This window comes from Astatotilapia calliptera, chromosome 15 (assembly GCF_900246225.1).
Source record: "Astatotilapia calliptera chromosome 15, fAstCal1.2, whole genome shotgun sequence".
Taxonomy (NCBI): Eukaryota; Metazoa; Chordata; class Actinopteri; order Cichliformes; family Cichlidae; genus Astatotilapia; species Astatotilapia calliptera.
The window spans coordinates 6034058-6059846 of NC_039316.1; the positions used below are offsets into that span (position 1 = coordinate 6034058).

General features: G+C 39.1%; 2 protein-coding genes across 6 annotated transcripts in view; both read right to left on the reverse strand.

Moving 5' to 3' along the window:
• Window positions 1-11408, reverse strand: part of itsn2a (intersectin 2a) — a 45143-nt gene extending 33735 nt beyond the window's left edge. The window contains exons 1-2 of one of the 4 annotated variants that reach the window (XM_026193949.1): window positions 11257-11405; window positions 2664-2735 (exon numbers count right to left, since the gene is read on the reverse strand). In XM_026193949.1, coding sequence (XP_026049734.1) covers window positions 2664-2670 — 7 coding nt within the window. In that variant the 5' untranslated portion in view covers window positions 2671-2735; window positions 11257-11405. The other 3 variants (XM_026193952.1, XM_026193951.1, XM_026193953.1) reach the window with 3 other exon arrangements.
• Window positions 11409-14191: 2783 nt separating this feature from the next.
• Window positions 14192-24552, reverse strand: LOC113006658 (uncharacterized). Of its 2 annotated transcripts, none has more exons than XM_026142742.1 (3): window positions 24397-24552; window positions 23648-23744; window positions 14192-20949 (listed from the first exon to the last, which is right to left on the reverse strand). In XM_026142742.1, the coding sequence occupies exon 3, from the start codon at window positions 20922-20924 to the stop codon at window positions 14280-14282; it is 6645 nt and encodes a 2214-aa protein (XP_025998527.1). In that variant the 5' UTR covers window positions 20925-20949; window positions 23648-23744; window positions 24397-24552; the 3' UTR covers window positions 14192-14279. The 2 variants fall into 2 exon arrangements, with proteins under 2 accessions (XP_025998527.1, XP_025998526.1); XM_026142741.1 differs by having other exon boundaries at window positions 23635-23744.
• Window positions 24553-25789: the final 1237 nt, after the last annotated feature.

Genomic DNA, 25789 nt, shown 5'->3' on the forward strand with positions numbered 1-25789 from the left:
CACACCAGGCAAAGACCTGACAGATACATCAACCCCTTCAGCTGATCCATCTACAGTTCACTGAAGAAGGGTGGCTGTCAAGATGTCATTCTTAAGGAAGGCTAACAGAGAGGAATGGGTATGAGGCTGAGGTGTGCCAAAATATACATGAACTGGACTCTGGAGTGATGGTTCTGAGGGAATCAAGAAAGGCAGAACATGGATTGTTTACATTAGGGCTGCAACGATTCATTGAGTATTTCGAATAATTCGATTACAAAAAATTTTCGACACAAATTCTCTGCTTCAACATTTTGTTTAATGAACAGTGGAAGATGACCTTTAAAAACTTTACTGGGAAAAAGTAAGCACCCATCAACAAACTCTGACTAGAGAAAAAAAACCCAAAATAGCCAACTCAGTAGCTGCTCCATCCGCTGTCACGCTGTCATCCACAGTGAAAAATCTGCAGTAATCCTCCAGAAGCTGTATTAAAATATGCAGATGAACTTTTAACTTGGTCTGACACCAAATTAAATTATAAAGTTTGCTGAAAGCTGACGGCAGCCATCCTTTTTTACATGGACTCGAACAGGGGTGAGTCTAAAGGGGGGCATGGTATGCACTAGACCATATTTATTTCAAGGGGTTATAACATTTTTAGACTGAAAGTGAATTTCTATAAAATACTCTCTCAATTAAATTGTGTTAATATTTAAAGATATAAAAATTAAAGTTTTTTCGCAGGCCAATAAAAATGTCCATGGGCCAGTAAAACTCTGAGCCTGAGGGATTTTAGGGTGGACACTGAATTATTGTTAATATTAATTAAGGTCTACACCATCATACTGTCGTGTTTCGTGTTTTCAGCAGCACAAAAACACACGTACAAAAACTCAAAAGCTTTCCAAGAAGTCAAAGTGAAGATGAACTTTTTATGACTTAGTTTTGATTGCACATGTATTTTATTTGACTTTAGAGTATTTATACATTTTTGCATTTAAGAAAATGTTTTCTTAAAAAAGAAATTTTCATATGGCACAAGGGGGGGGGGGGGGGGGGGGGGGTTGACAGATGAAACAAAAAACACTCAGATTTCTAAAATGAAAACAATAATCAGGATATTTTAAAAGTTTTTTTTCTGTTTTGAATATTTACTATTGCTCAATAATAAGACAAAAGTATTTCTTATCCGATTACTCGACTAATCGATGGAATAATCATTAGATTAATTTATTACTAAAATAAATGATAGCTGCAGTCCTAGTTTACAGCCATCTGTAAAACATGGTGGAGGCTCCATCATGGTTTGGGGCTTTATCTGCAGCAAGTGTCCTGTGCTGAATTTGACGTCGTATCATGTGGAGCGCACCACAGTATTTGTGGCAGTTCTGATGCTCAATCATCAGAAAGTTTATTTTGTTCATGTGAAGTAGTGTTTTCAAAGGGAGAAACAGTTTGTCACTCATCCAAGTGACTTCTTCAGTCTCAGCTGACTGCAGGTTTTCCCAACCTTACAAAGAGTACATTTGCTGTGATGTCAGTTTCTTAATCATTAATATGCAAATTGTCACAACCACTGATCATTGATGAATGGCCATGAGTACCATTCACCATGTTAATGAATATACAGGATATACAGGATCTGCTGCTGCTGATATCTTGGGATGAGAAATCAAACAGAGATTATGAAACTATTTTACTATCTTTTAATTCAGTCACACTTATTTTGAAAGAACCATTTTACAATTACATTATCTTTTTTTTTTTTTTTAAAAGCTATCATTTCAAGCTTATTAACTTTTGTTTTTACCTTAAACACTGAATTTCCATGTAGGTTTGCACGTTTCAATAAATCACTACAACTATTTTCCACTTTCCTAGCAAAATATAAAGAAAGGACTGGCAGCTCTAGGCTTTTGCATAGTACTGTATAGTGAACCCAGTGTCCTGCACAGAGAATGAAGTCCCAGTCCCTTTGTATCTGGTCAAGTTTCTGGATCGCTACTCAAACTGTGCATGCATCTAAGTCCACAGAAATCACTTCTTTGAAACTGATGGGGTTTATAAAGATACAAAAGTCAAAGTCAGAACCAAAGCAAGACAGCAGAGTTAGTCTGGAGCGCTAAACAGGCTGCTGCTGAAATGCCTGTTTTGGTTTGACGTGCAACTACAGTGCATATAAACACCTTTAAAATTAATGAAGACAATCCTGCCATATTACTTTAGACTGACCCTCTTTCCAGCAGGGGTTTGTACAAGCTACAGCTCAATAACTTCCCCCCCAAAAAAGTAGGATTAAAGATGGTTTTACTTAAAGCCTGAGCCTTGTCTCTGTTTGCAGATCAATATCCCATTAACATGATTTCACACCTCACACGTTACAGTCAAAACAAGCAGTCACTCGTAGCAAAAAAAAGGAGTTCAAGCTGACCAAAGCACAAAGCAGATGCGCTCGAATGTTCGGTCTTGGCAGGAGGACGGCCAGAGGGAGAGATTAAAGTTTAGAAATGAGGCATAACACAAACAGCCGCTTATTGGTCTCAGACCTTTTTCTGCCCTTTAAAGTAAATTCCAGCCCTCATTATTGTCTCAGCAGAACCACAGATCTGCCTAGCATAGACAGAGATGTTATGAGCTCAAACACATGTCCAATAAGGACAAAAAAACCAAAGTGTTCTTACCATTCATGGTTGCAGGTGGAAAGCACGGGCAGAGAGGGAAGTCCTCTACTCAGCTGGCAAGCCCTCAGACATCTGCAGAGAAAGAGCGAGAGAGAGAGAGAGAGAGATGTGAGTGTGTTATGTGTGCATTTGAGCGTGTGTGTGTGTGTGTGTGTGTGTGTCACGAAGCAAGGGGGGTATAAGTGAGGAATGCAAGCAATGCAAGTGTGAATGGGGAAGACGGCAGAAATGATACACATCCATGCAGGAGCAAAAAAAAAAAAAAAGGGAAAAAAATCAGCTCCTTGTTAACAAAGCAAGGAAAGCAGAGTGAGTGGCCAACATGGTGAGGGATGACAGAGGAGGGGAAGAGGCAGAGGAGAAAACGAAAAGGATGGGGACCAAATAACAGAGAAGGCCTACAGACAATGCCAGCACGGAGCAGTACACAAGAAGAGGACAGACAGCTGAAGAATAGAACTGGGGGAAGAAATGATAGTGGTCTGGGAGAAAGGCTGCTTTTATTACTGCCTGCTCTGAGATTACAGATGGTGACTGTAGTTTGGAAATCTTGATGTATCAGCTTGTTTATTTTGTCTGTGACATTTTGCTTTCTATGTATCTCGTTTGTATACTATGTAATAATACAAATTTCTGGACCTTAATAAGGCGTATGGATGCTCTTAGACAAATATTTGTGTTTTACTGAGATAAATATAGATATATGACTCTAATAAAGCAAGTACAGTTTGAAAACAATAAGAATTTATCACTGTTTGGGTGCAGTCAGCATCTAAAGTGGTATGCCAACAGGGAGCCTGGCCCATCTGATGAGATTAATTGTTGGGATCTTTGGCATAATCCCAGGAGCAGATAAGCCCATGCAGGTAACATGGAAAACTAGCTTTATGTGTAAGTGGTTTGATCCACTCATAAACACTGTTTGTGTAAGGCATGTTTGGAGGACTAAAAGTTAGGCTTTCAAGTAGGGCTGTTCGATATAACGATATATATCGGATGCTGATATGAAAACGTCTATCGGCAATATTTTTTCATTGTTTTGATGGTCACTGCAGAATTTATTTCTTAAAGTTCTCTCTTTCTCTTATATTTAATATAACCACACTATGAACGAACAAGCGACTGTTTTTATGCGACGGTAAAACCATCGCATGGCTCCGCCGTCCGCTTGTTTATTTTCCACATAAACCTTTCACAATAAAGCTGAAGATCCTGTTGAGATTTTTCAAAATAAACTGAATCACGTGAAATAGTATGCACAGTGTTTACAGATGAGAAGCTAAAAAGAGCCGTCAGGTGCTAACAAATAAACCTTAGAACAGGCCAAAAAAAATTGCGGCCGTTTCAACTTACCGTATGTCTAAAAATGTATAGTAAATGTATGCAGTTTGGCCTGCATCGGTCAATCACTCGACTCCGGGTACAGGACGCCCAGCTGAAAACACTTGACACAAGTCAAGTTGCCCGAGATTCACAGAATTTACAGACAATGTAGAATTTTTGTGATATATATCGTTGTCGGGACGATAAATGTGTTATATCGGGATATGAGATTTTGGTCATATCGCACAGCCTACTTTCAAGCCTATGAAACCAGCTGCTAAGCATGGTGGTGTTAGCATCACGCTCTGGGCTATTTTGCTGCCACTGCTACTGGTACAATGCACAAATTTGATGAAATAATGAAGGAGGACTACGTCCAGATTCTTCAACTTCACCTGAAATCAACAGCTGGATAGTTGAAACTTGGACACGACTGGGTGGTCCAACAGGAACCCAAACACAAATCAAATCTGGTTTTGGGATAGATAAAGCAGACTAACATCAAGCTTCACCGACCCCACCATATTGAAGGTTTTTATACTATACTTCAAAGCCAGGTCTGTGTTAGAAAACAATAATTAAAAGCCCCAAATTACCACGACATTCAAGCTTATTTTGCATATAAACCACACCTATAGGTAGCAACTCTTTCAATCTTGTTGTTAAGATTCTGTTAGCCGCTCCACTTCACTCCATCCATTTCCTCCTTATTTCCTCTCATTTCTCTTTGCGTGCCTATAGCTAACAGGCAGTGTTTCTCCTCATCACTTTTGATTCTTGTCAGGTCTAAGCAATCTCCTTTTTTGCTTTCACTAAGTCCTTCCATCACAACTTTTTCCTCACTTCACCCCTCCCTCTGTCTTTTTTTATTTCAACTCCTCTATTTCCTATTCATCGTTCATTGAAACGTATCTCTTATGATTCCCACATAGTTTCTTTCCACTCCTACTCCCCTTCCGTTCTTATTACACTATTGCTCCATCATTTGCTTCCCTGTTTTTGTGTGAATTCCTGGAGGGGAGTCTGTGGCTATCTTGTAGTATAAATCACTGTCTGTACATGCCGGCACTGCCAATTACTTAAGAGCAATGAACAGCCCACTGAGGCTTATGCTTCGGTATATTTCGAGTGTCTGCGCCAGCGGCTCCGTGCAAACCCGCGCATATACAACATAGGCAACAAATAATTCATGCGCACTAGCAAACAATACTGACATTTATGAACTAAATTCCCAATTTTATGAAAAAAATACCAACTAAAATAGAAACACAGGAAGCAGTTACAGGAAAACAATTGTTTTATAGTGAATGGAGGCTGACACAAACTGTCTTCTGGGGATGAGTGATGATATAGATTTTAGGGAGTAAAATAATGGGGCTAATCTTCAGCAATGGATTTCACAAACTAGCTCCTTACGGCATGTTAAACAGTACAGTCAGAGTACGATCATCTTTTTCTGCATCACACTCTGCAATAGAATGGTCTTCGCATCAGTGCATTTCAGATAACATATACACACCAATATTTGTCAGTTCTATCAAAAGCAGAAATATCGAATTAACAAAAGAATTCATATTCATGTATCAATGCAGAAGTTATTTTTTGTCATTTATTTGTATGCTTGTAAGTTTTCTACAAGGGCATTTAATTAAATATCTGGATGCAATGCAAGAAATGTCTTACAGTTAGATCTATAACTAAAAGTCAGAGTCAATGTCATCGTCAGTTTTGCAATATGTACAGGACTAACACAGAATCGAAATCCCATAGTGTACAAGAGAGCTATGGAAGTATGAGAAACAGATAAATATGAAGCATGCAAGATTGTGTCGAAATATTATTAAAGCTATACACATTACTGTAGTTCTTTGTATAAAAATATGTGAGTATACATGTATTTTGCACATTACTGCCATCTATGTACAGTGTGCAAAATAAGGGACCATATCAATATGAGACTGAATGTGTATTTTACATCAAACAAACAATATGTAATTTCAGCTTTAATTAAAGCGCATTGCAAGCGTACCGCATTAGCTATTTAAGAATTACAGCCATTTTTATACACATTTCTCTGAGCCTTAACAGTAATTGGATAAATCGATAGGTAGATCTGGAGTTGATTCCACTTGCTGAACTTGTATTTGGTAACCATTCAGTAAAAGTATGAATATGAGGTCCAGAGAGACATCAGTGCAAGTGAGGGAGGCTATCATTAGGCTGGAAAACCAGAGACAGATAGCAAGAATCAACAATCTGGTACATTCTTAAATAGAATGAATGCACTGGTTAGCTCAGCAACACCGAAATGCCTGAAATACCACAGAATTATTTCCATGGTTCTCAACAGCTTCACAACAACTTACAGTACCAATGCAAGAACACTCTCAGGGAGGCACAAACTCCATAAACAACCAAGTGTTTCTCACACCAAAAAAAAAAAGGATATTGTTCAATGGTCACTCAGTCAACACAACACAGCATACTCTTTAGTTACTGAAGTTGAAGCTGAATACAGAGGCCGACAAACAAGCAGCAACTGAAGGTGGCTCCAGTAAAGGCCTGATAAAGTATCTTAAAGGACCACACACAGCATTTGGTGATGCCCGTGGGTTTTAGACTTCAGACAGTTATTAACTGCTAAATATTCTCCAGCAATCCCCATATTTAAAATTATTTTAGTTGGACCAATTTCTTTTGAGTCTCTAAAAATGGGGGACCGTGCTTTTGCTAAATCCATTAAAGATAAAAGTCTGCACTTTAATCAAATGTTGATTATTTGACTTAAAATCCAGTGTAGTGGTATACAGATGCAAAATTACAACAAAGAATATGTGTCATTGTCCAAAAACATATGGACCTGACTGCAGCTTGTTCAACAAGCCTGAACATGACAACCCACGGATTGTGTGGGAAGTTTTATTTAACAAAAACCCCCCCCAAAAAGCGAGATATAGTCTAGATATTATATTCTGGCACAAACTGCCTGTACATAGAAAATGCAGCTCGCCTTTACCGCAACACATTGCGATTAAGCTTATAGAAACACATTGTGCTGTACTTGCATGCCTCTTTTCAGTTCAGTGACTTTCTGGAGCCTCTGTTCCCTATCTATGACTCATCTTTGCTGGTGTGTGGATTCAAGCATCAAAATGATGATGCAAATTATGTTCTTTGGAAAGAAAGAAAGAAAGAAAGAAAGAAAGAAAGAAAGAAAGAAAGAAAGAAAGAAAGAAAGAAAGAAAGAAAGAAAGAAAAGAACAGAAAGCAAATACATGGACCTCTCTCAGTAAAGATTTACAGTGCTCAGTCTCCCACTTCACTTGAAGTGATCTCACTTTTCCTTGTTGTTGCCATCTGTTGAAACTGTGTGGCTAACTCATCACCATGTACTAAAACCTCATCAGTGTCTCACCCGAGATGAGGTCCTATAAGTAATGAAATATTTTCTTAACACATATATACACAGAAAGTTGGCAGTTTGCTCATCTATGTGTATGTGTCTCTGTGTGTGAGTACATGTGCACTAGTGGAAAAAGTAATGTCTTCAAAGTATTCTATGCAATCTTCTAAGAAAAACTAAGTATCCCTCATGATTAGGGATGCCATAGTGATCTGGTGCTTAGCACTGTTATTTTCATATGCAGTCTGGTTGCTGCCTTTCTGTGTGGAGTTTATTCTATCCAGGTACTCTGGTATCCTCCCCAGTCCCATACACAGGGTTAGAGTAATTAGTGAATCTAAATTGGCCACAGGTGTGAATGGTTGTCTTTCTCCATATTTAAGCCCTGTGACAGAATGGTGACCTATCCAGGGTGTCCCCTGCCTCTCGCTACCTATGACAGCTAACATAGACTCCCCTAACTCATTTGTTTATTCACAGCACCTTCAATGTCCCACTACAGCATTTGAACCAGGTTGAGTTCTGGACTGGGCCACGACTGGGCCATCGCAACGCCTTGAATCTTTTCTTTTCAGCTGCTCTGCTGTGGATTTGCTGCTGTGCTTGGGATCACTGTCCTGCTACATTAGTCAAAATTCAGCTGTCAGACAGATGGACTCCCATTTGACTCTAGAATACTTTGGTATACAGAGGAGTTCATGGTTAACTCAGTGACTGCAAGGTACCCGGGACCTGTGGCTATAAAATAAGCCCAAATCATCACCCCTGCACCACCATCCTCGACCATTGGTATTAGAGGTTTGTGCTGATATGCTGCGTTTGGTTTTCTCCAAACATGGTGCTGTGCATTATGGCCAAACATCTCCACTTTGGTCTTGTCTGTCCAAGGAACATTGTTCCAGAAGTCTTGTCTAGTCTAAGCAATACTGCCATATTCCTTTTAGAGACTTTCTCCAGGCAACGCCTCCAAAAAAATCCATACTTCTACAGTCGTTTTCTAAGTGTACTCTCACAAACGTTAACACCTAACATGCTAACTGCGGCCTGTATGGTCTGAGATGATGTGTCACTGTGTTAACAAACAACTGAACTGCCAAAACGTCTGCCTCAGAGGTGCTCACACTTGATGATCATCAGTTAATCAAGTGCATTGGATTAGCACCACCTAGCTGCTTCTTACCCGCTTAAATGCTCTTAAAGGATGTACTTAGATTTTCCCAGGACTGCACAGAGTCCTGTGCAAACTTTCTTTTTCACATGGCTCTATGCTATTTGCGTGTACCTAACACTTCCATGTGCAAACATGTATAGGCCTTTAGCAGAGTTTCATCCACCCTTATACACAACCCTGTACCCTGAGGTGTACCTGGTGTCAAATATAACAATATCTCCCGTTGGCTAGGTTAGAGAAGAGACTCCACTGTTTAAACAGGACATGCTATATCCTGGATGACAACGGCACTGAATCAACAAAAGAGGAAAGAGGACACCCTCTACATCAACAGTGACTGTACCTGCACAGGTTCACAACAAAATGGTACACTGATTGAAGTCCCTTGGATGTCTGAAAATAACTTTAAAATGTCATTATGCGTCTTTGATTTGATTTACCTTGCAGCTCGGCCCCTGCTGGTATGGCAGATGTAGTGGAGAGAAACACAGTCATCTCACAATGCTACTTCAAATCATGCCAGATCCCCGAATGAACTTTTGGACACGAAATACTACAAAAATAATCATAACGGAAAATAAACCATTAAAAATTTGAGCATAGAAGAAATTACTTTGCAGCGCAAGTTTAGTTCTAGTTTTGGCGTCTTTAAGAAGCAAATGAAGAACAAATGGCACATGCTATTTTCATACTTACACAGGTTGATGTTGCAAAGCCAGCAGTTGCAAAGCTAGCCTTGATGTTACACTGATGTTTAAAAATAACATTGCATTAAGCATTTTGAAAGTTTCTAATATGAGGAATAAGACATAAATCCTTTAAGGGCCAGCAGTGCTGAGGAACAAAATGAATCAAAGAACCTTTGACTCAGCCCAGCATGCTGATTGACACCTGTGTGCACCACACTGGACCGGTCTGACGTGAATATCAATGTTTCGGCCTGTGTGCGCGGAGTGTGTCCAACACACCCTCCTCACACAGAGGGGGACCCTGTTCTAGCGGACACAGCCCAGGAAGCTTTGCGAAGCCTGAGGAAGAAAGAAGCCTGTGTGCATGCGTGTGTCCTGTGTGCATGTGCTGGGATTTTCCTCCTATTCACAAGAGAGCAGACACACACAAGCGCACACATGCCACACACCTTCCCCCCAGTGGGCTGCAGGTGAAAATTGGGGACGCTTCCGACAGAAGAATCATTCTAATCCTTTTGGTACGTTTATGGGTCAGCTCAATGAAATGATTCACCTTTTTTTGTTAACTTCCTGTACACTCCCCCCACCCCCGAAGTGAAAAACACACACTCAGCAGTACCTCCAACCTCACCTTCTTCCCCACATACTTAAGACACAATAATAATAATGCCAAATTAACCTCAATACAGCATCCATGCCACTGTAACTGCTATATGAGAATGGACTCTGAAGCACATCAGGTTCCTCTTTCACCACACCAGCGAACACGCTGGTGTATTGTACACTTATGTGAACGTGTGGATATTCCGCAACGCTTTGAGTCTCGGCAGGTGGATATGCAACAGTCCCTTCTGGGATAAAGCACAGATGTCACAGAAATTGCAGTCACATGGACTTTGCCACTTCAGCAAAGAAAGTCTCCTCGTTCTGTTTTCACCGAGGGCAGCAGAACACACACAAAAACACACGCACACACAAAGCAATCTCTATAATTAGTCTTTGCTGCAGTGATTCAACACGTACGTGCATAAACATCCAAAGCTGCCCCAGTCATCTCATATATAAGAATGGAAATTCACACCTTTGCTCAACTATTAAACAGCTGATGACACTTTTTTATATCAGGAAAAATAAAGATAACAGACGCATTTGACGGGCTTCGAACCGGAGGCCCTCCTCGTGTTATATTTTCCATCTTTTAACGGAGGAAGCGCCAAATGTAAGTCATCTTTTAGGGAAATTGCTTGCCCTAAGAAGGTGAGCACAGACACCCAGCAGACCGTTAAAGTGACTTTGAGAAATATCACATAGATTTTCTCCCTCAGGTTAAACACAGCAGTGATTTTCAGCATGTTTAATAGTCACAGGGAAGCATGTCATTTCCTTTAAGTAGTACCTGAGGGAACACAGGAATAACCTTTGGAGTTACACCTTTTATCATAAAAACAATATGCCATTCCCTGCTTGTCGTTGTTGCACATAGTATATATATTATCAGACAGTATATATCTAATAATATACATAGATAATTATATTATCTTGAAAAAAAGACTAGTAATTTAGAGCCTAAATCTATTTTGACTGCTTTAAAAAATGAATTTCTCTTTAAATCCAGGTTAGTTTTCCTTTTCCTCTTCTCCGCCTTATTCAAACAAGCAAAATTAATGAGTAAACAGTGAAAAGATCTGAAGAACCAGTTTTCAGCCATATGGGGTGCTCTTCATCCATAACGCAGACAAAAGACTGGCACTAGTGGCTCAGAGACAGGTTTGAGAGCTCCACATATTTTCAGGATGAAACATTAACAATGGGCTGTACTGCAGGTAGACAAACCTCGTTGTTAATACGCTGCACTGCCTCGCCTTTTTAAATGCTGGGTTTAATAAAGCAGGACATCCCACTTACCTTGAAAGAACAGGTAGAGGGGAAGAAAATCTTCAGCGACAGTATCCAGCAAGTCATGCATTTTGTTCGGTATAAGCGTGGGAATGATTTCTATTCTTTTACCTGTTGCGGTAGAATAGCGGTGCTGATCGGCATCCAGGGTGACGATCCAGCTACTGAAGAGGGGAGGATCGATCCAGCAGCCGGGCGGGTGTGGACTGGAAATGGGCGTCTTCAGTTCCAAGAGTCAAGCTACGCGGAAGTGCGCGGAAGACTTCCGGCTTTGTCTTTCAAAAATAAAACTCAAAAGGGAACGAACTACTGTTCAACTCCTTCAGATGTACAGTGCTCTGAAAAAGTTTTAAGTATATTTTTCTGGGAGAATGTGAAAGAAGTAGAGAGATTTATGAAAACGTACATAGACACATAGAAAAAGAGAGGCAAAAACCACCTTAATGACCACCTTCTATTGACGCTTTCTTGTCATTTCTTTAATAATAATTATCCAGGCTTATTGAAGAACATTCATAGCTCTTTCTTTGGATTTTGGCTTTCTTTTCTTCCATTCTCCATCAATATGACCCCACATTGCTTCAGTATTGTCCACCTCCAAGCTCTGCGGAGGCCAATCCATGATCGATAGTGTTCCATTGTGTGTTTTTCTAATCACATATGCTTTTATTGCATTGTGAGTGTGTTTGGGATCATTTTCAAGCTGACAAATTAAACCGTTACCAATGAGATGAGTTCCAGATTGCAAAACATGGTAGATCAAAATCTGACTGTACCTTTCTGCATTCATAATCACATAATTTTTCAGGAGCTGTGTTTGACCTTAACTTTCAGATATGGTTCATCAGCTGTACAGTCTTTTTTTAAGGCCTGCCACTTCTTGTTTTCTATTAGTCCTTTAGTTATCCAGGTAAAACTCTCATTGAGATTAGAAATCATTCTTCTTTTGTCCTCCAATTGTCCAGTTTCTTCAAATGTTTTAAGGACACCATGCACACCATGGTGAAATATCCCAAGTTTTAAGTAATAGTTCTTTGGCAACCACCTTGTTGGAGCAAAGATACTATTTTATCCCTGTCAAACGTATTTACCTTTGGCATTTTTTGTGCATCCAACAAAAGAAATGGGAACAAATTATGTTTTTATGACTAGCTTTTCGTAACAAAGTACGTAAATATGATGAATGACAAGAAATTCTCAGTTCTTGGAAGCAAACTATCTCGAAATACTGTAGATGGGTGACTAATTAAATGAAGAACTTTCACACTCTGCCCCTATTGAACTCTTAGATGTAAGGTTGTCTTGAGAGATTAGGTTTATCCAAAGGTGAAACATTTCCATTCTGATGCGAGTGGTGGCTCAGTCCGCATTCTGCAAAACCTCACTAAATGCTTTGCTGTGCATTAATGAAGTCAAGCATTAGGCCAGGGAATTTCTTTAGGAACAACGATGAGCATCCCTCCAGTAGCGTCCCAGAATAAGGGAATTTTGAGGGGAAAATTTAAGTATGCCTATGTTATGCAGTTTTCTGCTCTTGCTTTATATTTTTATATACTTTATTACCTTTACTTAAGTAAAATGTCTAAATACTCCAGCCCCCCACCTTCTACTAAACCATTATCCAAAGATTCCATTAGAATTTTTGTGCAGCTCCACTTCTCATATTAATCTGTAATAGGTCACAAGGCTGCACATAAGCCTGAAAGTTGTTATCTATACCAGTCCTTCACACTGATTTTGTCTTGCAGTAGACATTTGTGTCTTGCTCACAAATCACTTTTTTCTTTCATTTGTCACCTGTATGTTGGATTTTCAGCCACTTATATTAGTAATAATCAAAATCTACAAACAACTTATACAAAACATAACAGAGTGGCACCCCAAAAGACAATTTAGTGATTTGTCTTTTTGAATTTTTTATTTTAGTGAACTGGGGATAGAATTCCTTTTTAAAATCCCTAAAGCCATGTAGAAAAAGTCTTTTACTCGTTTTTCTTTTAATGGTTATATGGTTTGTAGAATATATAAGGTCCACAAAAGGAGTAAATTATGTTAGTATTGAGCACCACCAACGGCCCAATTTTGGCATTACATCAAAATCATACACCAAGTCTAATCTTTAAGCCTCTAATATGAAAATTTCAGCTACAATTAAATATGCAATACTTAGCAAATGTTAGACACATACACAAGAAAACCCAAATATTCAGGAAACCTGACAAAAACTTGTTTAAAAGTAAATATTATATTGTTGTTAATTAGGCACACTGGACTTCAGTAAGAAACTGATCAAGCATAACATTTAAACACCAAGACAATTTTTTTGGTTGGGAATACAAGTATTAATCACAAACACCTTACATTGGTTAGCGAGCTAAAAAATTTGCTCGCCACTGTAATATTTACACACATATATATATATATAAATAAAACACACCATGACGATATGACAGGTTCGAGCTTTCAAACCTTTATACAAAATGTACATACAGTGAGCTATCAATGTGTATATTACCTCAAATATGAATACATACATTTATTTGTGTTGCAGGATCAGTTTTAGTAATTTACATTATTGTTGCCATTCTGGAAAATTATCTGAAAAACGTTTGTATATACATATTTACACAATGACGTATTTCTATGTTTGCTCATTTATAAAGTGAAATACATACATATGTAAAAAAAAGAAAAAAAAAGAGTAAAATATATAAAACAAAAAGCAAGAGAATGATAAACATTTTACAAACAGTCCAGGATACCTCAATGGATAAAAAGAAAGAAGAAAAGGGAAAAAAAGGAAACAACATCTATGAAGTTCAACATCCAAATTCTTTGTTATAAATTAGAGTACTAAAAGGCTGCTACAGAAGGGAAATAACACATGTGGTTCCATGCTGCAGACATTTGCCCTGAAAGCTTTTGGTCAATATGAGCCATCTTTTCAGGCTTTTAACCCATAGCTCTACTATATTTGTATAGATTGAGATCGCTTTAAAAAAAAAAAAAAAAAAAAAGAAAAGAAAGAAAAAAGATTGAACTCTCCTTCTCCATCAACAACAAAAAGCTTTTCACAGGGATTAAGGCAACATTATTCAAACTTAATGGTCTATACAAAAGACATTTTTTTTCCATTAACACTCACATTCCTGTTTAACATCCACTTCACTTTCTGCACTTCCAGCTGGCACATGTTCCTGCTCCTCTTTTATCTCTGTGTCCTGACCTACAGTTACCATGTAGTAATCCATGTATCCCTCAGTGTCTGACTCGGTTTTTATGACAGTCTCACTACTTAGAGATGCAGTTTGCACACATCCATCAGAGGGCTGTGATGACTTGCTTCCATTATTGCTTTCAGAGGTTGGACATGCGGTATGCCCAAGGGAGCCTGCAGGATGACCTGGGACTAAATTCTTGGCAGCCTCAGTGTTTAAGTCAGTTCTTACATCATCATTACCTTGGTGATGGTTTGTTTCAACATCCAGTGATGGCATATTGCCATAACGTGGATCATCTTCCTCCTCTTTAATTTGGAGGTTTCCTGGAAGAAAACCGTCACAACCTACAGTTGTGGTGGTACTGGTGGAGGTAATCGTAGGGGTATTCATGGGGGTAAGTGTAGAGGTGCTCATGGGGGCAATTGTAGGGGTATTAATGACGGTAACTGGAGGTGTAAAAATTGGGGTAATTGTTGGGTTAATCACAGGGGTAACCATAGGGTTGATTACAGAGGTAATCATAGGTGTAAAAATGGAGGTAATCGTAGGGATGTTCATAGGGTTGACATTCATCTGCATTATTGTCACTGGCTGCATTTGGATTGCATGATATGTTGCTGGCTGCACACATTGGTTTCCATCCACTCTATGAGCACTTTTATTATTTTGCAGATTTTGTGTTAAGCTCTGTGGGAGTTTGGGTCCAGACAGAAATGGTAACTTGAAGATCTTTTCTATTCCAGTATTTCGATACTGTCTGATCATCGAATGGAATTTGGTTGCAGCAGCGATTGAAAATTCCCAGCGCCTGTGATGCTGTGAGCTAATCTCAAAGTTATAGTCTAGGATGTCAAACAAAATAGCTGGGAAATACTGGTTCCTTTTCGTTGCTGCAAATTTCTGTATTTCCAACAGCACCGATGATGTCAGTAACTTCAAGTTCAGCTTTTTTTTGTCCGCTGATTTTGATGAAACATCAAGGTCCAGACCTATTTTCTTGCAAATAGGATAGAGATTTTTCTGCTTATTCTTTGTTAATGTCACAGCACTCAGAGTATTACTTAACAGCATGGCTTTTTCCTTCTTTGCTTGCATTTCCAGTTGTCTTTTTCGAACCGTTTCCTTCCATTCATTTCTCTGCACAGTGGGAAGCTCTTCTTCTGCACTCTCAATGACTTGAAATGTGCGAGGTGGCTGAATAATGAAAACTTCGCTGAACCAGGCGGGCTCTCCATCATGTGGATTCACTCTGTAGAACTGCACTGAAGGATTCATGTCTAGACTCTGCTTGTCCAAGCTGAAGTTGTGCTCAAGAACATCATTGACAAGCTTGTGCTTTGTCCCGCACAGTTTCCTGGCAAAAGAATACACCTCGCACATGACCTCCCACGTCAAAACACATGTGTCGAGTTTAAGTTTTGGGTGAGCTTTGTCCACACATAGGCTTAAACCTATTTTCTTGCAGAGAGGGTAAGTGTTCAATATTGTTTCTACTGATGCAGAAAAAGAGGTTTGATCATCTGGAGGCTTTTTTACCGTGCTGCTTGCGTTAGTAGAGATGACGCTGGTCACGGCAAGAGGATGGCAAAGCACATTACCAGAGTGAGATTCATCCTGGACAAGCTTGCCATTTTTATCTTGATGACATTTGGGGCAATCTGGAGTATATTCCTCAAAGAAAACTGACAGAGGGAGTTTAAAAAGCTTTTTCTTTTGAGGCAGGCTGAATTTTTTTGACTTCAGTGTTGTAATGGTTTGCATGAGCTGCTCTGCGAAGGCAATGTGAGATAGCTCACTGTTCAAATTTAGATCAAAATTATACTCCAGGATCTCCATGATGAAGTCTTTTGTGGATGACAGCATTGCTTCGGCAAATGTGTTAACTTCAACCATGACGCCGTTGGTCAATAACTTTGGGTCCAGATTTTGCTTTACTCCAAATCCGACATTAAAATCCATATCCAATTTCTTACACCTGGAGTAAGAATACAGTGGGCAATGTTCTCCATGAGGCACTGAGAGGATGCGTTGAATTTGATTGATACGCAATCTCCATAGAACTGAATTTAGGTCATTTTGTTGCTTGTCAGAGGAAGTGCTTACATTTTGGTGCTTGACTGTTCGAGTAGATGCAGCACTACATATTTCTGCATCTGGCTTGTATTGGCAATTCAGTTTCATGACTATTGGATAATCTCTTCGTGTGTTCTTTTGCTTTGCTTGGGCAACCCAGGTTGCCACATTTCTATGATCATTTGCAACAGGAATTTGTGCAAGAATATGTCTAGCAAGTTCAGAATTGACGTTTTGCAAATCAAGCTCAAAGTTGTGTCTGAGAACGTCCAGACAAATCTGCTCAAATGTCCCACACAACTTTTCAGCAAAGTTTGTCACTTCCATCATTGCTCCTTTGGTCAGTTTGTTGACATCAAGTTTGTTTTTCTGTTGACTGCAGCTTACATGCAACTTCAGACCAATCTCCTTGGAGAAGGGATACAGGTTCACACTTTCCTCGGATATTGTTTTCGGTGGACCAGCTGGTAAACCTGGTATAGTTGACACATGTGGGTCTGGTCTAGTTTCACCATCTGAATCAGGGGGATGTGAGGGTTCAACATCAGACTCATCCAATCTTGATATGCTGCTGTCCATGCTCTGGTATCTTGTGCCTATTGAAAACATGGAATCGGGGAGTTTAAATACCTCTTTTGAGAATTTGACTGGATCTTCATATTCCTGAAGCTGTCTTATTTTATTCATCAGTTCACATGCAATGGTGTATCTGTGGCTATTGCTCTCTAGGTCTAATGCAAAGTTCTTCTCAAGAATCTCCATGATGAATTCCTGCTGGGATGAACTCATTGCCAAGGCAAACCGAGCAACTTTATACAGAACAGAATTGGTCAGACAGTCAGCACTCAAATTTTTCTTGGGTCTAAACCCAATATTGAATTCTAGGTTAACTTTCTTGGGCCTGAAGAATGGACAGTACTCTTTGTCTAGGACTAGAAGGATTTGTTTCACACGGTGAGTACGCAGCTTCCACATGTTACTCTCCATTTCCTTTTCCTCTTCTTTCATGTCAAATTCATTTGGTACATCTGTTGGAATCTCTTCCTCCTCTTCATATTCTAGCAGCCCACTTTCATCTGGCTGACTTGGAGATGGCAGGTCCATATCTGTGTCTACGATTGCTGAACTGAAGGAACTATCAGTGGTGGTATGGAAAGGAGCAGAGATGCAAGATGATGTTGGGTTTTCTATGTCATCCTCATTCCCGCTGTTTTCTGAATCTGTGAGTGTGTCTGCTTCTATAGGACACATGTAGCAATAGTCCACTCCAACTGTTTCGTCTAGACTCAAACCCATTTCATCAAATCCAATCCTTCCTACACTATCATTGGCATAATCACTTGACACCATGGCCCTTTTCTTCTTTGCCTGCATGTCCAGCTGTCTTTTTCTGATCGTTTCTTTCCATTCATTTGTCTGCGTGGTGGATTGTCCTTCCCTTTTAACCCCAATAACAGGACATTTGCGAGGTGCCTGAATAACAAAAACATCATTGAACCAGGCATGCTCTCCTTCTCGTGGCTGTACTCTACAGAACAACATTGAAGGATTGAGGTCTAGAGTCTGTTTGTCCAAGTTGAAGTTGTGCTCAAGAATATCATTGACAAGTTTATGCTTTGTTCCACTCAGTTTCCTGGCAAAAGAATAAACCTCACACATAACACCCCAGGTCAAAGCACGTGTTTCGAGTTTACGTTTACGGTGTGCTTTACTCACGCGGAGTCTTAAACCCATTTTCCTGCATGAGGGGTAACAGCTCATTATAGTCTTTCTTGTTGCTGCAGAAATAGAGGTTCGATCATTTTGAGTACTTTCTGCCTTTGCATCAGCACAAACATCTGACCCAGTTTGGGGCTGCTCAGGGACGCGACCAGACTGCGATTTATCTTGATGACGCTTAATTCTGTCTTGATAACATTTGGGGCAATATGGAGTATATTCATCTACAGATTTTGAGTCAGGCAGTTGAAAAAGTATTTTCTTCTGAGATGCAGCTAGTTTCTTTGTCTTCATTGCTCCAGAGTTTCGCATAAGCTTCTTTCCAAAGGCATTGCGACTTGCCTCGCTGTTCAAATTTAAATCAAAGTTGTACTCCAGGATTGCTGTGATGAAATCTTTTGTAGATGACAACATTGCTTCGGCAAACGTGTTAACTTCAACCATGATGCCATTGGTAAGTAACTTTGGGTCAAGATTTAGTTTTATTCCAGATCCTACATTAAAGTCGATGCCCAATTTCTTACATCTAGAGTAAGAATAAAGTGGGCAGTGTTCTCCATGAGGTACTGAGAGGATGTGCTGAATTTGAATACGTCTCAATTTCCACAGCGCTGAGTTGAGGTCATCTTGTTGTTCAGTGTCAGTGGTACTGCTTACATCTTTGTGTACATTTTCCTCAGTAGAATCAGCTCTACATGCTTCTGTATTTGGGTTATTCTGGCAATTCAGTGTCGGGAGAATTGGGTAATCTCTTTTCGGGTGCTTCGATTTCCCATGGGTTACACGGGTCACAAGATTTCTTTCTTCATTTGCAGCCGGAATGTGTGCAAGAATATTTCTTGCAAGTTCTGAATCGACACTTTGCAAATCAAGCTCAAAGTTGTGTCTGAGAACATCCAGACAAATCTGCTCAAATGTTCCACACAACTTTTCAGCAAAGTTTGTTACTTCCATCATTGCTCCTTTGGTCAGTTTGCTGATGTCAAGTTTGTGTTTTTGTTGACTGCAGCTGACATGAAGTTTCAGACCAATCTCCTTGCAGAAGTGATAAGGATGGACATTTTTCTCTGACTTTATTTCAGGTTTGGTTTCAGTATGTGGCTTGGGTTCAGTTTCATGTAGATGGACTGGTAAATCAGTTGTAGTTACATCATTTGGACTTAGTTTAGTTTCAGCTTGTGAGTCAGGAGAATTTGAAGGAGCCATATCAGATTCCTTCACATTCGATCTGCTGCTGAGGTCTGGGCTAACAATGTCCATTCTCTGAGATGTCATTCTGAATGATGGAACAGGACGAGGAAGTTCAAAAACTTCTTTAGAGAATTTGACCGGAACCTCGCATTTCTGAAGCTGTCTTACTCTACTCATGAGTTCACATGCAAAGGTAGGTTTATAAGACTTGTTCTTCAGGCCTAAGTCAAAGTTCTTCTCAAGAATCTCCATGATGAATTCCTGCTGGGATGAATTCATTGCCAAGGCAAATCGAGCAACTTTATACAGAACAGAATTGGTCAGATAGTCACCACTCAAGTTTTTCTTGGGCCCAAACCCAATATTGAATTCCAAATTTGCTTTATTGGGCCTGAAGAATGTACAGTACTCTTTGTCTAGTACCAGCAGGATTTGTTTCACACGGTTAGCACGCAGCTTCCACATGTTACTTTCCGTTTCCATTGTCTCTTCTTCCATGTCACATTCATTTTGCATATTTGCTTTTGAATTGTATTTTCTTCTTTTCTTCAAGCTCTCGTATAGAAGTTCTTCCATAGTCAGCTGTGTGGGAGCTCTTTTAAAGGGATTTGTCTCAAAGGAAAACGGCTCATTCTTAAAATGTGGACTTATTTTAGTACCAGTGCTCTTAAGTTTTTTTCTCCTTTTCAACAGTTGGGACACGCTGAACAAAACTTGCTTTTTGTCCTGTTGATTTTGAAGGTCAAGTTCAAAATTATGCTTCAGGACACTGAGAATAATAGAGCTGTAGGATGCAATCAGTACTCTAGTAAAGTCTACCAGTTCTACCATCATACCATTTGTCAATAAACCTGGATCAAGGCTTTGTTTTGCACCACTTTCAAAGCGCAAACCAATTTCTTCACAGTAAGGGTATGAAAATGGGAGAACATCTCCTCTGATTTCTTCTTTTAACTGCGCCCCTAAGCACTCAATTTCCTCTTCATCATCGCTGACATCAGCATGTAGTCGGTCAATCTTTTTTTCAGATGTTTGTGAGCAAGGAATTTTGCTTGTATGTCTACCATTATCTTCTTTCTTCAGCTGGAAACCGAAATACTGGCAATCGGCTCCCACATTCTGTTCTTTTTTGATGCTTCTGGCACACACTGGCACAAAAGAAGAACCAAAAAGAGCAGCAATGTCAAGTTTTTCTTTAGGAGGCCTCCTCATCAGGTCCTTGAGCTTGTGTGAAATCTGAGCTCTAAAATGAATCCGTTGTTGCTCATTTTCCAAACCAAGATCAAAATTGTTCTCCAGAATGTTCATGATAAAGTGGCTTTTACCCTTTGTAACCATTTTAGCAAAGTCACAGATTTCAAGCATGACCCCGTTTGTCAGTAATTGTAAATCCAGTTTCTGTGCCGTGGATCCAACATTAAAATCTAATCCAATTTTATTGCTGTAATGGAATGGTTCGGGGCTTCTTGAGTATTTTTTTACGTGCATAATCCGCCATTGCCAGACAGTGTTGGCATCCATCCTTTTGCTGTCCTTCAGTCTATTTGGGTTGGTGTCCTCCATCTTCAGTTCCATTTTCGTATCTTTGCGCCCCCTATTCCTGTGTGGAAACAAAAATAGTATACATTATATATGAACCATAACTCATTAACTCAGTCTAAATGTACCAATTTTCACACTATAACAGCCGAGAAAAATAATAGTGCACTTTATTCTACCCACTTCATTATAATTTTGTAAGCTTTGGGTTTTGATACCGGGGCACAGACATACTGCAAGACTACAGCTAGCTCAGTACATTGCAAGCCACAGTGTACAACAGTGTGCAGGACAAAAACAAAAAAACAAAAACGCACATATCGATAGTATTTTAACAGTACGGTAGTCCTACTGAATCAGAGCTCCATTAACTTTGGCACTGGTCTACATGTGAAACAAACATGCTTACGCTGCCAGCTTCCCTAAATATTTCTTTATTTTTTTCCATCTTTTACCTTTATCTTTGAGCATATTATCTGTTCTCATACTAGACATAGGGCTGCTGTTTTGAAACTTGACCCTGAGCTAAGAATATTTATTTGTGAAATTTTACATTTTAATTATATTATCTGATTTATACCAGTGCAGATCGGACTTTTGGACTCTTACTGGCTATGATAACAGTAAGAGGCCATGATGAGACGGCCAAAGTGGGACAGACACTTGTAACCAATTGTAGTCCGAAGCTTTGGCCTATTTGTTAATAGGGACTGAGTTCAGGGCCACAGCCATTCATAACATGATCACATACGTTAAACTAAATTGGTGGGCAAACTGAGGATTCTGATCTTGAATTATTACCTAGAAATTCAGCAATAATGGCTTTTAGCCACATTGCCCAACCCCAGTTACGTCACAAAATAATTCCCAAAAGCAGCCCCCAATTTTTTTTAATATCATGAAGTAATGTAATTATATTTTAATATCATTATTAATGGTTTTTAGCATGAAGACTTTCATTTTGCTTTTGCAACCCCCCCTCAAAAAAAAAAAAAAAAATTACAAATAAGCAAAGTTGTTATGATGTAATGCACAATTTTTAGAGCTTTTCATTAAGTTTTATTTATTAAGTTCAAGCAGCAACTCTAGGGTTTTTTTTTTAAATTTCTATAACTCTTGGGTATTTGATAACATCAAATAAGCAATGCAGTGGAGTTTTTTGCACTCAGAAATGACATTGCGTGTACTCTTTAGGCATAACAAACCTATTAAATAAGAATCCCTGCATGCAGACTTTTTGAATATTTACATGACTTCATTGTACATTGTGGTGGCTGTAGACCAATCATAACCTTGATGGTTCAATCTCTGCCTGCTCCAATCTCCAGTCTAATTGCCTAAGTAGTCTTGGGCAAGATACTAAACCTCAAGTTGCTGTCTGATCCATTCATCAGGATATGAGTGTGTGTGAATTAATAATAATAATAATGGATACTTTATTGATCCCCGCGGGGAAATTACTCTCTGCACTTGACCCATTCACTCAGTGAAGCAGTGGGTAGCCACTAAGCAGGCGCACCGGGGAGCAGTGTGTAGGGACGGTACCTTGCTCAGGAGTACCTCAGGGTACCCGTTCAGCGGATTCGAACCCCCGACCTACATTAGGATGTAGGCGACTCATTTCTTAGTTAATTAAATGAAGAAAAAAGTTAAATTAACTGACTAGTCTAAAACCAAGAAACAATCCTCCTGGTAGGATGTGCCCAGCAGCAACCAGGAGGTGCACCCAGGAGCTTTAGCTGTCTCTTTTCGATGTGGAGGAGTAGGCAATTGACGTGTTAACCCCTCTCAAATGACTCAACTCCTCACCCTATGACTACGGGAGCGCCCATCAGACAAAGCTAATTTCTGATGCTTGTATTCGCGATTTCATTCTAATAGTTTTGACAAACAGATGATGCCTAGATTATCATATTTATGGTGTTTCTCAACAACGATGTGCCATCTGGTGGCAGATGGTTATATTAAGTGCTTTAATTCCTCAAGTAGAAATCTGCTACATAAGAATCAGTCCAAGTGTTCACAGCCTTGTTAGTTTGAGAGCTTTTCATCTCTGGTGCATGTTTCATTTCTTGACAAGCTACTGTAATTGGCTGGAATACCAAAAGCAGATGGTAGAAATGTTTTTTTTTTACCTTGAGCTAGGTGCAGCAAAAATATGAAATATGCACACCAGCCAATTGTGCTATACTAATGTGCATGTTACCGAGTCAGAATCCTTAAAAATCAAAAGGCTTTCATGCTTCATTCTGCAACCTCCCCATTTCTCTACACAACAAAACACATTGTCTAAAGGTGCAGTTTCCAAGTGGAAGCTGTGCACAAAAAAAATTACATTTGGTCCCTCCTAAACATATTTTTATTTATAATTTATTTCAAGGGGCTGTATTATACTTCTGCACTATTTTGCAGGATATATCAGAAACTTCTTTTTGTCCTGTTTTGTCTTTTTTTTGTGTTGACGAAAAGAAAGTAAAAAGTTATCCAAAACCCTACAATATTTTAGATGTTTTTGTTTTGAATATTTTTGTTTCTAATCGTTATGATCATTAATTTAAATAAAAAAAATAAAAAAAATAAAATTAAAAAAATGGGAATGAAAGATCGTATACTTTTAGTATCGTTCAGCTTGAAGATATGCGTTTACTGCTATCGCAGTCTAAGGCACTTCGAAATTCGTTTGTACTGTATGAACAAATTCAGAGAAAAAGACGATGATCTGTGTGTGAAACTTCAGTGTACTTACTCTGGCTACTTACTCTGCCCAACATCAGCATATCCAGCATGTCTGGTACCTGCTCTGGTCCCTTTGCTGTCATCCAAGTAGCAAAGAGATCGTGTGGATACACTGTAGCCCTGCATGAAAAATGAAAAGCTTATTTGAAAAATAATAAATGTATTGATTCTTTAGCTCTTCCTTAAAGAACGATAAAAACATGCAGCCCTGTTAGACACCATCTCACAAACACTGTGGGCATGTGTTTGTGAGCTACACTTCAGTGAAAGTGGGGCCGTTAACCAGGAGAAAAACAAACCAGGTGTTCCTTTGACAAAAGGACAAACTGGGGGTATTTTTTGTCTACCACGGCACTTAAACGAAAGGATACAGACTCTTTAAAAAAAATGAGCAAATTCAACAATAATTAGTTAAAACAGCTTTACTGAATAAAAGTGAAACCTTTTGGACAGTCCTTTCCAAACAAAGCATTTTGACCAGCAGATGGCGATTATTTTGACTGCACCAAATGCTTCTGAACACTGAAGTGCATCACAATAATTCACTGAGCTATCTGGAAAAAAACACAGTCCAATTACTATTACTAAAAGGATGCCATCCATGTATTTAACACGGCAGCAGTGCTAAAAGTGGTCCAGCGGAAGAAAAACCTAATCGAGGGTTTGCATTTACTACTTTCCACCTAAACATGGCGATGTGAAGTCGTTACAAACAGCTACTTCAACGGCAAAGCGACGTCAAAAAGGAGCCCGCAAACAGGATGAAGCTTACCCAAAGTGTGCACAACATTCACACGGCCGTGGTTCTCACTTGGTAAAACTACGCACTTCTTTGCGGCACAACGTTTGAAGGATGCAGCGGAGTTGAAGTCCCTGAATTTCAGGAGGGAGACTATAGACGATGCACAGCACTGTTATGGAAGTGACGTCACAGAAGAGCACCACTACTTCAAAATAAAAGTGCAATACTTGATCGGCAAACTCAATACATTAGATGAAGCAAGGTTTGTTAAAAAACAAAACAAATGCTTGAAAAGTTGCACACAGGCTTGGATTAATCTTTAAAAAAATCTTGGAAATGGTGAAATTTAGTGTTGTAACTACGGAAGAGGATTAGGGCCACTGGGGGAAAAAAGTGGGCACGTCCTTTTTTTTCTTCTTTTCCTGAATTCTGAGGGAAAAAAGTCAGAATTCTGAGAAAAAAGAATTCTGAAAAAGAAAAAAAAGAAAAGATGTGAATGAAGTCGAATTCATTAAGTGGTACAACCGCTTAATAAATGCAAAGGCTGTAGTGACTGCTGTGTCACCTGCTGCTGTCCTAGTTTAGTTTACACTTGTAAGACTTTTATTTTGAAAGCGCATCAATTTGACCTTAGCTCTATGTCTGGGTTTGCTGAATCAGTACAAAGTTAAAAAGTTAAAAGTAAAAAGCTAAAACGATTCCATTTTCTGAGAGGCCCATGTGAAGAAGGGATGCAGTCATTTGTAAGTAATTGCATTTATAAGGCTTGTAGAACTTGTGAAGGTAGGTGGTCAAGGAAGGCGCTCAAGTGTTACACAATCTGATATTTTCATATATTGTTTCAGCTGATGAAATGATAGCTCAGAACAGGACAACTGTCTGCACATGCATACTCACAATCCATGAGATTTAAGCAAATAACCAGAAGCCACCAGGAGTCTTGATGCTTTAACTGAATTTAGAGATAAGCACAAAGAGCAATACACTACCACTAATCAATACTGCCTGATATACAATAATGGCATGTTATAGTTCTTTTTAGTAGTTTTATAAAAGAAAGATAATCAAAAGGATCTCCCAAACAGGTACTGGATCAAATGAATAAGAAAATATTGCATTTACAAAGTAAAATTCACCATCATGTAATTCTTTTCTATTATAAAATCACTAAAAGTGACTAAAGAAAGGAGAAAAAATGCTTAAATATTTTCAAAGAATCATACAGAAACCCTTTATGTCATTTCTGCAGCCATTAGCAGTAAAACCTGGTCATCTCTTCAGGCTTTCAACCCAAAACTCTATTGTTTTGAATCCTTTCCTTAGGTGTAAAGTATTCACATTCCCCCCGCCCCGTTTTTTTTTTTTTTTTTACTGCTCTCAGTTTTTGGACCTACAGTTCACATCCTTGTTGTGCAGCCTCAAT

Excerpts from the sequence above, each read along its gene's own strand:
- LOC113006658 (XM_026142742.1), bottom strand. The coding sequence starts at position 20,924 with ATGGAACTGAAGATGGAGGACACCAACCCAAATAGACTGAAGGACAGC.